The 18978-nt window shown below is 41.4% G+C and overlaps 1 protein-coding gene across 1 annotated transcript; it reads left to right on the top strand.

Annotated features, from left to right (window-relative positions):
* Positions 1-15154: 15154 nt before the first annotated feature.
* Positions 15155-16129, top strand: LOC134601289 (olfactory receptor class A-like protein 1). The gene has a single exon (XM_063445799.1). It carries the CDS (start codon positions 15155-15157, stop codon positions 16127-16129), a length of 975 nt encoding a protein of 324 aa, XP_063301869.1.
* Positions 16130-18978: the final 2849 nt, after the last annotated feature.

The raw sequence follows: 18978 nt of genomic DNA, 5'->3' as shown, positions 1-18978 counted from the left end.
ACAACATGCTTCCCTTACACACAGAGAAACACACAATGCATCCATTACACACACACAATGCAACCCTTACACACAAAGACAATGCATCATTTGCACACATACACAGAAACACACAATGCAAACCCTTACACACACATGCAAACACACACACTGCTTTTCTGACATACACACTGAAACACAATGCATCTCTTACACTCATTCAATGCACACACATACAGACACACACCTTGCATCCAAACACAGATTTACACAATGCATCCCTTACACACAACCAAAAACACACAATACATCCCTTATACACAAATACACACTACTTCCACTACACACAAACACACTGCATCACCTACACAAACTGGTATCCCAATACACTACATACCATCAGCACACATATTAGATCCTCTACAATAACACATAACACATCCCCTACACACTCCACTCCCTGTGAGCGAACTCATGGGTGGGTGGAACATATAAGTGGACTTATGAGTGAGCCTTATGGGCATTTTCACCGTCAGGCCCTGGGCCCCAGACTTTGAGCTGTGTAAGGGGCCCCAAAAAATGGAGCTGCTTCCAATTCTCCCAGAACATTGAATTTTGTGATCACAGTTGCAAACAGCCTCCAGAGATCCTGTTCTACACCAGACCAGTGGAGCCAAACTGCAGCCCATCATCATCCTCATCTGGTTGTAAGTAGGCAATCTAGTATATTATTAGTGACACTAATCTATAATTTACCTCGAATTGAAGGGACACTATAGTCCCCAGATCCACTTCAGCTTAATGAAGTGGTTCTGGTGTCTATAGCCGGTCCCTGCAGGCTTTTTAATGCTTGATTATAGCAACCAATGGTGTTTGATTATAATTTTGAATTACACAACAAAGTATATTGAAAATGAGGTTACTAATATTATTTTTTTCTTTAGCAGATAGAATGTATTGCTCTTTACTGTTTTCTTTGATTATACATTGATATTGATATATAACGAAGGTGGAACGCATTTGAGCCGCAGGTGGAACGCATACGGAACGCAAGTGGAACGCGGAAGTATGATACAATTTTCACTTCCGGTTCCGGCTACTCGAACGCGCCGTTTTTGATTACAGCAATGCAAGGAGGATGAAGAACAGCTGGATAGCTTCCTCACAGGACCAATGAAGTAATGGATACCGGACACCACCCACGGAACCACCAATGGACATTGGGACTAGCCCTATTTAAAGAGGACTCAGGGATGGGGGGAATAGGATGGTTTTTTTTATCTGTTGTAATTGTACATTGATTTTATTTCTTCATGCGGTCCCTGATGAAGTTCTATGCAGAACGAAACGTGTAGGACCATACCGTTTTTATTCTATTTTTATATTTGATATTGATGGTGATTATTCACTTTTTATCAATAAATACATCTTTTTCTACCATTACCCGTTTGGAGTCCTGAGCATCATTAAGGAAGCCTACAAGGAGCCAAGGGATAACTTACCCCCCATTTCAACCAGGGGAGGCACCCTATGAGCGATATATTCTACTCAATCTTGTGAGTGCATTTGTATTGAGCGCATATATATATGTTAATTGTACTTCACTATCTTGTATATTCTTATGTTCCTTTTAGATTTATTTCCAGCCGTATCCCGAAGTTTTGTGTTGTCTATGGTTATCTATGTATATAAGGTCGTCTTCTGTGGGTAACGATCTTGGGAGGCTGCGTTGTAATAACTAAGTTAAGTATTCGTACACATTTCACTACAGTTATTATCTTTAATAGTGTGTATATTATATTGTACTATTTTTAATGTAAACACACACTGTGTGCAGCACTGGCGTTATTCATATGGCAGATTATATGGGTGGGGCATTGTGATGTCACATGGGGGGACGGCAAATGTTTATTTTGCCTAGGGCGGCAAAAATCCTTGCACCGACTCTGATCCTGGGCAGGTGCACCAGTCTACTGGTGACCCACAGGAGGGGAGTGCACTGATTGCACTGCACTCTCCTCCTGCCCAGACCCGTCTTTACCGCAGTGCAAGTACCCTCTGCCCCTAATTTATAGTGTCTAACATTCACAGCAAGCAGTGCCTGGAGCCCTTTGCAGAGACGGGACCAAAGAGGTTCTGCGGCAGCTGGGCGTCCTGCAAGCATTACATTAACCAGCTGTTCCCCATGCAGCCCTGGGACGTTTTAGCCGCGAGGCAAACAAGGCATTTGCCTTGGATGGCATTTTCCAGGGGGCGGCAAAAAACGCCACCCCCAAATGCCCAGGGCAAATGCCTTGTTAGCCTTGCGGCTAACTGACATGCCGGCCTGGCGTGCAGGCTGTTGTGCGCTGGCGGGCGGGCGGCTGGTGAGGGAGCACTTCCACTGAGCTGTCTGTTCAGCTCCCTCGCGCGCCATGACGTCATATTCCGGATCCCAGCCTCACTCTGCGGCACACGAGGGAGCTGAGCAGACAGCTCAGAGGAAGTGCTCCCTCGCCAGCCGCCTGCCAGTGCCGCCTGACCACCCAGCAGCCACTGGACCACCAGGGATAAAGAGAACCCTCCCCCCCGCAGCATTCCCAAAGGTAAGGAGGCTGGGGGGCGGGTTAAATAAAAAAAAAATGTGTTAATGTGAGTGAGTGTGTGTGTGTGTGTGTGTGTGTCTGTTAGTGAGTGTATGTGTGTATGTTAGTGTGTGTCTGTTAGTGAGTGTGAGTGTGTCTGTTAGTGTGTGTCTGTTAGTGAGTGTCTGTTAGTGAGTGTGAGTGTGTCTGTTAGTGTGTGTGTGTCTGTTAGTGTGTGTGTGTGTCTGTTAGTGAGTGTGTGTGTCTGTTAGTGAGTGTGTGTGTGTGTGTGTGTGTGTGCTAGTGTGTGTCTGCTCTTGAGTGAGTGTCTGTGTGTGTGTGTCTGTTGGTGTGAGTGTGTTTGCCTGTGAGTGTGTGTGTGCGTGTCTGCTAGTGTGTGTCTGCTAGTGAGTGAGTGTGTGTCTGTTAGTGTGTGTCTGTGTGTGTCTGTTAGTGAGTGTGTGTTTGCCTGTGAGTGTGTGTGTCTGTTAGTGAGTGTGTCTGTTAGTGTGTGTGTGTGTGTTTCTGTTAGCGAGTGTGTGTTTCTGTTAGCTAGTGTATGCGTATCTGTCAGTAAATGTGTGTGTGTGTGTATTTAGAAGGTGGGGCGGGGAAAGGGTTGGGTGGGGGTCGCGCGGGGGGGTTGGGGGGCGCCTGAGTTTTGTCCTGCCTAGGGCAGCACAAAACCAGGATACACCACTGATGCAGCCACAGGTGGCGCTGTGCTGGGAGAATGTGATTACTCTTCACTTCCTCCCAGCCTACAGAGCAGCACATGGGAGAGAGAGGAGGAGGCATGATTTAATCTTACAACAAATCCAGTAAGCAAATCTTTGTAAATTTGGGGGGATCAGCTCTGTTTCCACAGTTTATTGGTGTTTATTCTGATGTGTGTATTAATATTGAGGGATGTCTAAGTAGTAACATCAGTGTGTATCAGCAGAGCCAGCCGTTGGGGTGTGCAAGCTGTGCGGTCACGCAGGGTGCCATGACAACAGAGGCGTCCGGCGGCCAACACAGCTCACAAGTTGGGTACACCAGCATATTTAATTTAAACGATTCGCTGGTGGTCCACTGGTGCGCACCAGCAGTAGGTACAGTCAGATCATATCCTCTCCCTCGTGGTTCCAGCGCTCAGTTAGTGAGTCAGAGCACAGGCTCAGTAATTCTCAGCCTGCGCTCTGACAACATTGAAAGTTAGAGCCATGAAGGAGCGGGTATGGCAAAGAGCCACTGATTAGCATAACATCAATATCCGTTATAAAACCAGGAAAAGGTGGGCATGGATGGTGTACTGATTTGGTGGTGCAATGGGGCACTTGACTGGTTTTGCCCCACAGGCCTAAGGCTGCCAGCCCTCCCCTGCAGACATGTAACCCTTTCAGCTATATAGCCTGCCTACACAAAGCTGAACTAGGCAGGGGACGCAAATATATATATAACAATTAAATGTGTATCCTTATTTCAGTATTTCATTCATTCTCTTTCCCAGGTAATTACAATTAATGTGAAGAATATTTTCTCTTTTACATATAAATATGCATTTACATCACAAATGCAATAACCGGGGGGGCGGGGCCTGACCGCAGAGCCGTGCAGACGTGTCTCCGTGCGGCTCCCGCTTCAAACGACTAACTACACCAGTAATCTGCTCGGAGAAGCGGAGGAGAGACAAATCCTGACCCTAACGAGGCAAACAGAGCCGGAACCTACCGGGGGATACCCCTCCGGTGGCTCAACCCGACGGATTCTCTACACCAGCATATGCGGCCTACACATGTGGCTGGCGCTGGGGAGACGGCCGCTCCCCGGCGTCCACTAGCTACGACACGCTCAAGCCTGAATCCCCGTTCCCCCCCTATGGACCGGTGGGGGTTATCCCGGTCCCCGCCAGCCCGAGGCACACAGCAAAGCCACCCATGGTAGCACTTCACCGACCAAGCGCTACTGGCGGCGGCCAGTACAAAATGGCGGACGGGCCCACGAGGACAGAGCTCACATTACCACAGCCTACTGGTAAGCAGCTCACCCCGGTAGAGCACTATTCAATGCAGCTAGACATAATTTTCCAGCGCTTCTGGGACAGACTGGAACTACGCTGTAAGCCGATGGAACCAGCTTCAGAGAAAAGGGCAGAGAGGCGGGAGGCGCAGAGCAGGAGGGGGCCACATCCAGGCACACCATGCAGAGGAGCAACCGACACTCGCCCTGGCAACCATCCTGGGCCGAAGGCCAAGCGGAGAGTCACTCCACGGCACCGACCACACCGCCGGAGGCCCGACCGCCACAGGTGGCGGCAGCAGAACATCCGAGACGTCCATATAGGAATCGACCCGGCCTCAAAGAGCCCCCGGGTCAGTGGCCTACAGGTGCTGGCCTTCCCACCGGCCTGGGGCTGGAGGGCGGCCTCCCAACACTCACTCCTCGCCATGCCCTTGGGGACTCTGCAGACGCGTGTTACCTCCCCTCCACGCAGAGGTATCGGCTGAAAACGGGTCTATCAGCACGCTGACACCTCCAACAGTGAGCAGCAAAGAACATCTCCAGGACTATCTGTGACACCCTCCCGAAATTTAACCACATCTAGCCTGTTCTCACCTTGGGCTGCCAAAATGGACTGACGGCCTTTATAGCCTGCTTCACAGGCTTCTGCAGCCTGGTTTAATATTACCCGGTTCTTACTTATGTATGCTCAGCCTGAGACACACCAATCTACGAGATCCAAGACATACTCTTCTTGTGATTATTATTAAGTTACTGTTAATCGTTGTTTTACTCTTACCGTGACTTTACCTAGTTAACCTAAGCTAGAACCTTAGACGTAAGTTTAACTATTAATGCTCATAAGCTGTAGATATGTCTATTCTGCATAGCTACGTTTGCGCATATTTTGCTAGTTACCTATATCTTGCAATCGCATGTTAACTACCTACATAGTGTACCAGCAAGTTACTTCGCACTGAATAGCTCTCTAACAAGTTTGCACTCAGATGATTCCAACGTATTAGCTATTGGCTAGGTGAATAGCATGATTGTATATACACTGTATCTGCATTGAATACAGAGCTCCAAGCATAGCTCCAGTATTCAGGTAGTAACTTAACATTGGCGGTGTTTGCTTGCCTTTAAAATGCTTTATATATGTTTTCGTTAATCAACTTAAAAAAACAAAAAGTGGCATTACTAAACAAGGAAATGTATCTACCTAATCTTGCGCTAACTATGTATTAACCCTAATGGATCAACAGCAAAAAACAGGTGTGAGGAAGGCTGAACTTGATGGACGCAAGTCTCTTTTCAGCTATCTAACTATGTAACTATGTAACCCCATCCTGTGAACAAACCGTACATTTCCCCATCTCTCTCTTCTGTATCCCATCTCATATGCCGCAAAATAAAGATTGACAAATGCAATAACCCACACAAGCTGGCCTAGCTGGCAATGCAATAGTTAATGGTAGTTGATACATTAATTTTGTGATTTAATATTGTCAATCCCCTGTGTGTTGCTTTACTACGTTTAATGCATGATCTGTGCATAGTTCTCTTTGGTATCTGTTCTATTCGAATAAGGCATTCATGCACAACGGTGTCTTTCATGCTGTGAGAAAGACCACACTGAAATGGTTAAAAAAATGTATTTAAAAAAGAAAAATACTAATTCCAACATATTTTACATATTCTATAAACTTGGTTAAAAAGGTTGTATATAGGATAACATATTCAATAAAACAATGTGTAACTATAGACTGTAAGCTCGTTTGAGCAGGGTGCTCTTCAACCTATCGTTCCTGTAAGTTTTCTTGTAATGGTCCTATTCATCGTTAAATCCCCTCTCCCACTTTATCATATTGTAAAGCGCTACAGAATCTGTTGGCGCTATATAAATGGCAATTATAATAATAATAACTATGCAAATATCAACCATGACAACAGTATAAATAGTATAAAATATAAATTAAGCATTCTAATCAGCATTATTCATATTTTACATGTATTAATTTGTACTTGATTGTTGTAAAATGTTCTTACAATAAAAGAGATTCAGTCATGTGTCCATATCAGCCTCCCCTTTCAATCGTCCTCATCTTTTTGATAGGCTTTCTTTCATCAAATGTCTAAGTGATCAGAGAATATGGTTGTTGAATATGGTTGCAGTTCTATATATTTTAATTATATCTATTGTATAGATGTGAAATTAAATTTGATTATATTTTACATATTTTCTAGCTCTTCTGCAATACTTGTTCTTCCTGTTTTATTCAAGAACATCCAGCTTCATTACAATAAGGAAGTCTTGACAGATATCACTTAAAACTCAGAATTGTGTGCGTAAGCCAATTTGTATTCATATTTTCATAAGAAAAATATTTATTCCTTCGTTTCATTTTTTATTTTTAAATTGCATATGCTGGTAACTTAAAGGAACACTCAATGCACCATAAACACATACCTCCATTGTAAGTAGTCAATAGTTTGACTGCTTTGCTGGGGTCTGCTGGGCTCAGCTACTGCCTCCTCTACAGCTAAATGAGAGCAAGAAGAAGTGACCGAAATAAAATGGAGAGGGCCCTAGTGCAAGAATTGTTTTGAGGACCCTCTATCGCAAGGATGGAAAAATAGGTAGATCCTCATTTGTTGTACAACTCCCACAATGCTTTGCAAGCTGGGGATCTATAATTTGTACTTCATATCAGGATTCTGTTTAGCACTGAGCAATGTTTGTATGTTTTTGTGTAAGCATTTCTTTCCTACATTCATGTTTATCTCCACATATACACGGAGGGAAGAATTTGCTTTTACACCTGTATCCTTGAGTGGGGATCATACCACTTCAAGCGCTATCAGAGGAGCCAGGTTTTACGGCTCCATTACACGTGAGTGCACATTTTATAGTTTTTACCTACCCTTGCTTCATAGCTCTACATACTTCACCATATACGATTTTTATTTGTTTGTTTTTTATGAGGATACCCCCTGCCACATCTATAACTTGGAGAATTGCCTCTGCACTTGATCCATAGGCGGGGATTATTCCGCCCAGGCGCATACACTGGAGCAGTATTGAAGCTCCAGGAAAGTGTACATCTTTTATTTTATTTATCACCACTACAGTTTTAAATACTACACTATTATTCCTTCTCTGGTTCTCTTCACATATACCTTGTCAACGATTACTGAAGCGCTGCGCCTACCCCCCTGTTTTTATCCAACACCTGAGTTTTAGTCTAAAAGGCAGTCTTTTTATTTGAAACAAATGGAGACAATGTTTCGGCTCCTCTCTGAGCCTTTATCATGTCATCTCAGCGAGGATCCGAAACATTGTCTCCAATTTCTTGTTTAACCCCTTAAGGACCAAACTTCTGGAATAAAAGGGAATCATGTGTCCTTAAGGGGTTAAAATAAAAAGACTGTCTTTTAAAAGAAACCTCAGGTGTGCCTGGATATGTCTTTTCTTCCATTTGATGTCTTTAGTGATTGGCCATCTCTTTCTGGAGCATCCTGCAGGAAGTTATTCCCCCCTTTTTGTAGTGTGTGCATTATGCTCTTGTTTTTTTTTGCAAACACATACAAAAACAGATACACAAATAAACAGACACACATTCAAATACAGACACGCAGATAGATACACAGATACACGCACAGACACATATTGGTACAAACACTGGCACACATACAAATACACAGGTACAAACAAGCAGATGCACCGTCACACATACAGTCACGAAGATACACATACACACACAGATACACATACAGAAACAGACACATTTAGATACACATACAGACAAAGATAGATTCACAAAAAGACACGGATACACATACAAACACAGATAGACACACACATAGATACAAAGATACATATGCACACAGACAGACATATATACAGGCACACAGACACACAGATACATACACAGACACATGTTCAGACACACAGATAGATACTCTGTCACACATACAAATACAGACATGCAGATAGATATATAGTTACACGCACAGACACATATAGATACACAGATAGATATACATATAAGCCAAATTTACATTTTGTATCCACCCTCCTGTTTCCTACCTTGTGGGTGCAGGTGGGGGAATTCCCTGGGGTCCAGTCGGCTGGTGGAGGATGTTGGGAGTCAAATGATCTCCCAGTCTGCTCTCCCTTCCCTCTCTGCCTCTCTTCCTCGTGGCGCTTTGTGTTCTCTGCAAAGAAGTGACAGTCTGTGCTGGCAAGGAGCTCCTACTCATAATCTTCTGTTAGCTTCCATGAAATAAATTGCACAGTGCAGAAGTAGTGCATTGGCTGAGAGCATCGGTCCATAAGCTAAGCCCCACATCACTGGGCTTAGCTCAGTGAAGAGAGCTTCTGGCCTTCACTAAGCTATAAGTAGGAAGTTGGAATTGAAATGGTTTGAGACCTTGCAATGGTTGGTGCCATGGCACTCCTGGCACCATAACCACTACAGTTAGCTGAAGTCATAATGGGGCTTGGAGTATTCCTTTAAACATACTTGAGTAATTATGTGTTGTTTTATGCAAGTGTTTTGAACTACACATTATGTAGATCCTGATAAGAACAGAGTATGTTTAATCTCTGAACCTAGACCTGGTCAGGGCTACCCATAGTAATATCTGCTTAGCTTGACACTTCCTGTCTTCCTCCATGACAAATATCCTCCACAGTATCCCAAAGGTTCCATTTAATTTAATTTATATTGCATTTCCAGAGGATCACAGCAGAACAGATTTATTATATTAGTACAGGGCAGCAAATTATCTTGGCATTAACAAGGTGGAAGGGATTATGTAATATAGCAAACCTGTTAATGATAGGACCTAAAGTTGTGACATCGGCCAGCGTCAGCCCCTACAAAATGTGCCCTCCTTGAAAAAATGATATCTCACAGGTTTGGTCTGGATGGACAAAATCCAATGACATTACCAAATTCCAACTACAATGGAAATTCTCAGATTTAATAAAGCCAAATACAGTTGGAATTGATTTGGCCAAAGCAAATCTGCAGCAATCGTTGTTCTATATAAAGTATAGTATTTGGAAGATTCACAATTAACAGATATGCAATATTAGTCAAAGTGCTCTAACTGATTTTGTGCAGCATGATACACTTTCTGATTGGTTTAGTAAGTTTACATAGTTTACAAAATAGTATTTTTTTTAAATCTATTATATTTAGATTTTAATTTGACCTTTCTTGGGGCTGAAGAAAAGAAGAGTTAGACAAAAAAAACTGCTGGTGGCATATATGTTTATTTTACACTTATTGCCCCCCTCCCCCCCTCCCCCTCACTAGGATTGGGGAGGGGGTAGGTAGGGTTACATTATTTTAATGAGGTTTGGCAAGGGGTTTTGGGAGCCCCTAACCACCCAACACCCCTGGATGGGGATCTTGTGGAGGGGGGGACTAGTTCCTCCCCCCTGAATATTATATTTAGGGCCCCTGCAGCCCTAAATTAGAATGTCCCCTTTTTTCTTTTATTAAACAGCCTTCACTAATGGCTTCGGGTGGGGGGTTGTCAGTGACATGCCAACCCCCAATTATGTATTTTAAAGTCCCCAACCAATGCTCATAGGTGGGGGGATTGGGAGCTATGTCTGCTCAGTTGCTTGTTTCAAACATTTAGTAAATGTGTCCACCTTTTCTGAATGGCGAATGAGACTATAGGAAGGTTAAAAACCTCCCTTATATTGATATGGGGTAACTTATTGACACCAACAGGTTTTCATGTTTATCAGGTTTTTAAGTTGTTGTTCTTTTTACTTTTTAATGTAGCTAGTAAGTGCCTGCCAGCTACCACATAATTAACAGTGCCCAGATCTTATATTTATTTGCTCCCGGATTTAAAAAAAAAATCTAGATATGTATTTCTAGCATTTGGTTCTGGATTTTATCTGTCCAGCGGTGTTCTGGACATTGTTGAATAGAGTGAATAATGTCACAATTTTACAGTCCGAATGACCATTCTGTCTTGAATAATCCTGTGAAAGTCTGATGTCTAACACAAACCCTAACACTATACAAATCCACCCATTCCTATTAGGAGCTCTGTACTTGATATTTCCCTTTAGAAATGGGGCCAATTTGGACTTTAGTGAATAAGCTCATAAGAGACATGGAAACCCCTGCTGACTATAGAAGACAGAAACCCACTCACTTTAACCCACTGACAATCCCTGACAAACACTCACTCGGCTCTCTAGTCCTCATATCCCCTTACCTGACCAAAGCTACGTACCGCTCTTGTTTGCATTATAAATATTATAAAATGTGCTGTCCATCTACATGTCAAACTGTTTTTTATCATTCTGAATTAAGCGATGTTCCACTGGCATTGTATGTTACCGCTTTATTCTTTGCAGGAAAAAATAAAGAATAAAAAAATAAAAATAATCTTATTTAAAATAAAAATATTTAAAGGTCTAATTTTTGTCCTGTAAATGTCCAAATGTTCAATGTTCATGCACACAAACTATTTCCAAAACCTATAAACATAGATGAATAGTATGATGTGCACTTAAATCTAAGCAATACTGAGCCTTGTGGGAGTAAAATCTACAAAAAATATTAGTGCACAATCTAACAAAAAGTTTGCCAATAATATGTCTCTTTGAAACAAGTTTTTAATGCAAACAATTCTCAACTGTCTATTATTCAAAAATATATACATTTTGAAGCAGATGCTCAGAGATAAGCAATAACACGCGGAAATAAAGCACACATCAATACTACAAAAAGTTAGAAAAAAGTAGGTTAAACGTTGTTAACATTTTTAAAACTATTACATGGAAATAAAAAATCAAAATCAATCCATGGTATATTTTTCAACTGCATTATCTATGCACAAATGACTAAACCAAAAGGGTGATGGTGTTTCTCCTTTTTATATATTAAATGATGGGTTATATCTATAAATATATAATAAAAGGAAACTTGGCAGATTGTTAAAATAAACAATATATAATGTTTGGTTGTTCTACATGAGAAATGAAAATTATGATCAAATAAATAGTAAAAATACCAAAAATTGCTCTGAGCTTGAGGATAAAAATAACACCGATCCTTTAGAGGGTAAATGCTTTGATCTAATTAATTCCTTGTGGAACAAGAAAGGAAAAGTATGAAGTATAAATAGAAGACAGAACTCTTTTATACAGTATTTATATACAATACTAAACAACAAATGAGCAGAGAAAATGTAAAGTCAACGAAGAGCAAGACTATTTCAGGAAGAAGGGATCATATTGATTGCTCTATATCCATCATCAATTTGGGTGAGTAATGATTGCAGGTCTTCTGATGATTGGAATCATTCTTTCATTTACACATAGCATTTAATTATTTTGCTGCATGTGCTTCTTCAACCTATCCTCTATGGCCAGTATTAAAGACGTTTAACTTTATTGGTTGTGCTATATATATTTCACCATGTCAGGTAATAATAAATATTTAAAATGTACATTCAAATTTTGGGACGTGGACTTTGAGGATCTACCACAGTGTGATAGAGTGAGCAAGATATGTTGTAATTATGAATTGATACTTTTTGCTTTGCTTCTCTAACCTCTCAAGGTCCAGTGATGGTCTTTGGCATCATAACAATCTGTCCATTAATAATCATATCCTAAAATGGAATGGATAATGAAGTATATGACTTCAGGACATTATAGAGTTGTCATAGCTAACTAAAGCCTTGACTTAAAGTTGTTAAATAAGCGTTTAAAATGGTTTAATGTAGTTACAATTTTTAATACTGTAAAAAAATATTTTCATATATTGTATATTTTAATATTTAAATATTTTGAAAGTTTAAAATTATTAAATTAAGCTGGGCATAACATGCTGGCATGTAAAACCTGTTTTATTATCTAAAATTTTAAGTTTAGTTTTACATCTTACCTTAGTTTTACATCTCATGTTTATCAAAAATGTTATTATCTATTATTTTCACCGCATGGATAGATTTACAATGTCATTCTTTGCATTTGAAAGTGTTCTAATTCATAAAAAAAAGGCTAAGAACTACTACCACAAACATTAAAGCAACATGTTAAGTAATGGTTACTACAGTGTTAGATTAATAAATGATCTTCTACTATAATTACATTTGTCAGCAAAGGTGACATTGAATTTACTAAGATACCTTGTGTTATTAGTATAGGTTCATTATTTTCTTACTGTGGTTGTGCTACAATAAGGATAAATGCTGTGATGCAGGAATCTCGCACCCCATAGTATTTTACCCATATCTCCACCATTCATTTTCAAATAGCCTTTACAAAAGTTTATTTTTTATTTTTTATTCAACCTTTGCCTTTCTCCTTAAGTAAAAGTGTAAACTGTCATGCTACAAAAATAACAAACCCTTTGAAATAGTTTTTGTCATGTGTTTTATCAAATGTATACATAAGCTGAGCTAGATCCATCTATTTGCTGTGAGAGACCCTTGAAGAGTAGATGGGCTGAATCACTGTATGCCATACAGGGCCGGTGCAAGGATTCTTGCCACCCTAGGCAAGAATACATTTTGACGCCCCCTTATGAACGCAGGCTTATTCACTAAAGGCTTATTCACTAAACTCTGAATTACACTAAAGAGACATTTAGGGAAAGAGGCACACTGAGTAGATATTAAAGGAAAACTATAGTGCCAGGAAAATAAACTTGTTATCCTGGCACTATAGATTCCCCCTCCATCAAGCGCATCTACCCTCGTGGTGCAGCAGGGGTTAAAACACCTTCTGTCACTTACCTGGGTCCAGCAGTCTTTTGTGCTGGCTTGGTTCCGCCTTCGCACCTCATTGGCCGCGCTTGCAGTGGTATTTCCGTGACTGGACGTCAATAGAGGAGTTAACCCTGAACGGTAATTATTGAAGTTTCTTAAAAATTGCAATAATTACCTTTGCAGTGTCACTTACACAATCTCACTAATACACACTCTCTCACTGGCATACACACTTACACATTCTAACTAACTTACACACTCTAACACATACACATTCTCACTTACCTACACAGTGCCACTTGCACACTCTCACTAACACACACAGTGTCACCTACATACTCTTACTTATACACACTCTCACTGGCATACACATTGTCAGTTACACACTCTAACACCACTCAGTGTCACTTGCACACTCTCCCTAACACATACTCACTAACAGTGTCACTTGCACATTCTCACTAACACACACACACACAGTCACTTGCACACTCTCCTTAACACACACAGTCACTTGCACACTCTCCTTAACACACACACACACAGTCACTTGCACACTCTCCTTAACACACACACAGAGTTACTTGCACACTCTCCTTAACACACACACAGAGTCACTTGCACACTCTCCTTCACACACACACACACAGAATCACTTGCACACTCTCCTTAACACACACGCAGTCACTTGCACACTCTCCTTAACACACACACACACAGTCACTTGCACACTCTCCATAACACACACACACACACAAAGTCACTTGCACACTCTCCTTAACACACACACACAGAGTCACTTGCACACTCTCCTTAACACACACACACAGTGACTTGCACACTCTCCTTAACACACACACACAGAGTCACTTGCACACACTAACACACAATGTCACTTACACACTCATTAACACACATACTGTCACTCAAACACAATCTTTACATTAAGTCACACTTTATTTACACACACAAACAAACCAATGTACACACTCCCCCATTTACAAACATGCACACAATAAGCAATCCCCCTTAACCATGCCATACCTGGGTGCTGTGATGAGCAGAGGTCCAGGCTGCAGGATCCAGGATGTTGCTCTTTCTCCTGGGGCAGCAGGAGAGCCGTGCACTGTAAGCACAATCTACTTCCTGCTCCCTTCACAGTGCTTCCGGTGTTCACAGGCTCCCCCTGCCTGCAGGAAGCAGAGTGCTCTGCTCGGGGGATGGGGTTACTGCAAACCCCACTGCCCGGGCAGGTAATCGGCTGCTGAGGGAGCCCAGCAGGTGAGTGGCTGTGCTGGGGGGTGGCTAAGGAGCCGCTCACCCAGCACAGTATCCCCAGACAGCTACAGCAGGGCAGCCAACCGGGAAACCTCTCGGTTTGCGCACCCTAGAGGCCGGCGCCCCAGGCGAACGCCTTATTCGCCTTAATGGTAGCGCCGGCCCTGATGCCATATAAATGTGACTAATCATGATACGAGAGGTGGACCTCAAGGTAGAGAGATGCAATGTAGCCATACATGTAGTCAAAACTATACACCCAATATTTTTTTTATTTTGAATTTTGGTTAAACAATAGGCATTAGTATATAATCATGGTAACTCTGACACATACCGAATACAGTATCACTGAGGAAGTATAATAAAATCATTATATACATATCCCAGAAGCACCTTGTACAGATCACTATGTTTTAATTTTTGAAGGATTTTTTTTTTTTAACTCTTCTTTCCTCAGAAATTTAAAATGCATACATTCATTTATTTGTGTTTTACAGCTCAATTATAGTGGAATATGTTGGATCTGAGTGTTTGAATCTTCACGATAATTGATTTTCCTTTTGGTGTTCAGACATCTGTTTAAAGGAAGCATCATGGACACTCGTCTCGCTTTTAAAGCGACTGGCTTTTTGCTGCTACTGGTGATTGGTGTGCCAGGAAATATATTCATATTATCACAGTTTACTTTCTTGAGGATCATAGAAAAGAAACTTCCGCCGGCTAATGTCATCCTGATGGTCCTCTCATTTGTAAATCTTCTTGTCCTCCTGTCTCGTGTCATCCCTCAATCCTTAGAAGCCATAGGGGTGGAGAACTTACTCAATGACATAGAGTGCAAGCTTGCCCTATACACATATAGAGTTAGTAGAGCTATGTCAATTTCTGTAACCAGTTTACTTAGCTGTCATCAATGTATTCTTATTACACCAAACACTGGAATGTGGTCATGTCTGAAACAAAGAATGATTAGCAATATTAATACTATCATTCTAATCTTATGGTTTATCAACATCATAATGTATCCCTACAGCATGTCTATAGCACGAGCTAAAGGAAATTTTACAACATCTCCATACACGCTGCACGTGGTGTATTGTAATATGGACTTCTTAAATTATTTTTCTTATATACTTAATGGGGCATTTATGGCATCCAGAGATTTCATTTTTGTAGGGTTGATGACTCTTGCAAGTGGATATCTTGTATATGTATTGCTATCTCATGAAAAAATGATAAAAAATATTCGGAGCTCAGACAGAAAGAAGGGAAGGTCAGTTGAGTACAAGGCTTCCAGAGCAGTCATTTTGTTGGTTGCCTTGTATGTTGTACTATTTGGGATGGATAATGCCATGTGGATCTATACTCTCACCATGTCTAATGTAAGTCCTGATATAAATGATGCTAGAATATTATTAGCTTGCTCTTACTCCGCCCTCAGTCCCTTGGTCATCATAGCAACCAACTCGAAACTGCAGCAGAAAATGCAACGTTCACCAAAGAATAGGTCACTTCATTGGACTTCATCAAATAGCTCTCAACCTGAAGTACACATTTACAATGTCAGTTGATACCTGTAAATTGCTAAAGTATAGAACAAATGCTAGTACATTGAACAGATGTGCAGGATGGGGTCAACCAATACTGCTCTAGTGCCTTGCGGACAGTTTGGTATCCCTTAAGGACACAGCTTCAGAAACTTGACTTACCCATAAGGACACAAGACATTTTTGCATTATTTGCTGTTTGTGTACAACCGCAATTTGCATTTTTCTAATTTATTGCATTAACACATATTATATACCATTTTTAAAGTACAAAATGGGCTTTAGGTTGATGTGACATATACATACATAAATTCTCATTTATTATGAAAAAATGCAATAAATAAATTAAAACAAAGTATTTTTTTTCACTGTTTTGTCAGTAATAACTTGTGCATAATATGTTCAGTTTAGGAAAAGTAATTCAAAATAAATTAGTGTATGTGTCTTTATTTACAGAGTATGTTTTTATGTATTTGTTTTCACTTTTGTATCACAGATCTATGTTACAATGCTGCCGCCCATCCCATGTGTTCCATGTTAAGGGTTAATAAGCATGTAGGGGTCTGATTGGAGATATTTTTGCCAGAAGCTCAAGGAAGCAAGGCAAATGGTTAGTGTAGGACCCACATAAGAGTTTTGCCTTAACGTTGCAGGTGGGCATTTCCCTCTAATGGCCATTGAAGTAACTAAATAACCTCCATTCAAAAAATATACATAGGGGTAGCTTGTTTTCTTTGGTTTTTACTGTATGTATTGAGGCTGATGTGCACTATGGTCATTGTTGCCACCCAAGAGTAGTGGGAGTTTGAGCGTAGGACTTGTTTTTTTGTATAGGGTATATAATATGTCTAGGATTTCAATTTATTTTGAAAGTTACTGGTCAGAAAATACAAGGATTAAAATCAAATTTAAATGTAACACAATTTTAGAAGTTGGTATGTTTGTCTTGTAAGTTTAATAGCCATCACAGAAAACAAAATTGCCACACAAAAGTATACATATATATAAGGTAGACATCACAGGATATTTACCTAAGGTTATTTTGAAACTTTTTACGTAGCTATTTTACCACCAATCTCTGCTAAAAATTGTGTTTTTTCTGTTTTTTCTTTTTTTGCATATAGACATATTAAAAGGTTTTTTTTAACCCCTTAAGGGGTAAACAAAACCTGGAACTTGACTATATGTTCAACCATAATTCACCTATTTCATATTAAATGTACCCATGCCTATTATATATATAAATTTATATATATATAAATTTGAGTAACAGGGCTTTAATTTCACATCAAAATATGTATTTATGAATGTTACAAATCGCTATTTGTAACTGGCCCTTTAAATGAGAAATTGCCCTGCTTCCCTGGATTGTGGAGAAGCATGTTTGCCAGCCTCCTGCCTCATGACTATGGCCCCTGGAAGATTGTGCCCCTGAAAACTTATTAACATTTATTGGGTGTGTATGGCCCTTTAAGAACCGTCTGGGGACATATTGTGACTTTGCTGAACAATGTCCCTTTAAGACTATGTCCCCAGACCTGTAAAATAACTTGTTCCTGGCTTTCCCCCACTTGGTTCAGTAAATAGGGCTTACTGAACCAAGTACCACACAGGCGGACCACCCAGAAGCTAAAGTGTGCAGGCAATTTACCTCCCAGGCTGTGAGGTTACTGCCGGTCAATTGCACGTGGCGGCGGCCATCTTGGTTTCCTCGAATGCGGTCAGCGGTGTATGCTAAAGATTCTGTGGAACCAAAATCGGCTACACATTTTGCCGAACACCGCTGACCCTTACCTTCTCCCATACAGAACTTGCAGCTCCAGAGACTAAGTCCCGTTCGAAATGGGACTTAGTCGTTTTTTTCGCATGAAATTGACCGACCGCACAGCCCAAATCTATGGAACTGTTTTGGGCAGGAAATTGTGCTTGCGGTCGGTCATAAAGGACTTCCAGCTAACTTTTGATCCACTGGAGGGATTTGGCTGATTTTTGGAAGGGTTTATGTTTGATGTATGCTGAGTCTGAATATGCAACTTTTATTGAAATTGAATGTATGGTTTTAAAGTTACAGTGTGTGTGTAAAAACTGTATTTTTATTGTATGTAATAATTGGTTTAACTGTTTATCTGAGGGGAGGGAACCTGTGGGCGGTACTATGCTGTTATTGGTTAATTTCATCCTCCCCCTGGGAGTGTCCTGTGTGTACCTTATCCTAATAAAAAGCAGGCTGGGTGTTCCAGTCCTCAGACCTCTTCTGACCCTCAATACGTAGCCGTGTCTCGTTATTGGAGGGAACTGCTATATCTCACTGGGGACTGCTATGCGCTGTATATTCCCCTGAGCTCTTAATCACTTAGCTCTTGTAAGAGCTCGTTCCGGATACGCTCTCCTGGAGGAGAGGTCTTCCCCACACGGTCCTGGAGGACAGAAGCCGATCCAGGGTGGAAGGAAGACGGCGCGGCTCCAGTTAAGCTACGGCGGTTGTGGAGCCTGCGGTGGTTGTGGTGTCGTCTGCAGTGCTTGGAGTCCTCTGAGAGCGCTAGGAGCATCCATCAACGGAGGGTACTCAGTCGGAGTACACGGAGCTCCGTTACATTGGTGGCAGCGGTGGGATGGCGTCCTAGTGCGAGGAGAAGCAGCTCAGAGACACTGGTAACGTTTGGAGTTACAATTGAGGGCAACGCTAGCCATTGGGCAGCGCCCCTGACTACAACAGGATGGAATCAGCTGGTTTGCGGACAGCGTTCCATGATGAGGAGGAGAAGGAGGCCGCAGATTACAGGGATGTAGCCAGAAGGGAACTCTGGTATGATGCCCTGGAAGATGCCCAGTGGCGGCGAGGTGAGAGTCTCCCCAGTGATGAGCAGCGGCTA

This window comes from Pelobates fuscus, chromosome 1, assembly GCF_036172605.1.
Source record: "Pelobates fuscus isolate aPelFus1 chromosome 1, aPelFus1.pri, whole genome shotgun sequence".
In the NCBI taxonomy this organism is placed as follows: Eukaryota; Metazoa; Chordata; class Amphibia; order Anura; family Pelobatidae; genus Pelobates; species Pelobates fuscus.
This window is presented reverse-complemented; position numbering and strand designations above follow the sequence as displayed.

Excerpts from the sequence above, each read along its gene's own strand:
- LOC134601289 (XM_063445799.1), top strand. The coding sequence starts at position 15,155 with ATGGACACTCGTCTCGCTTTTAAAGCGACTGGCTTTTTGCTGCTACTG.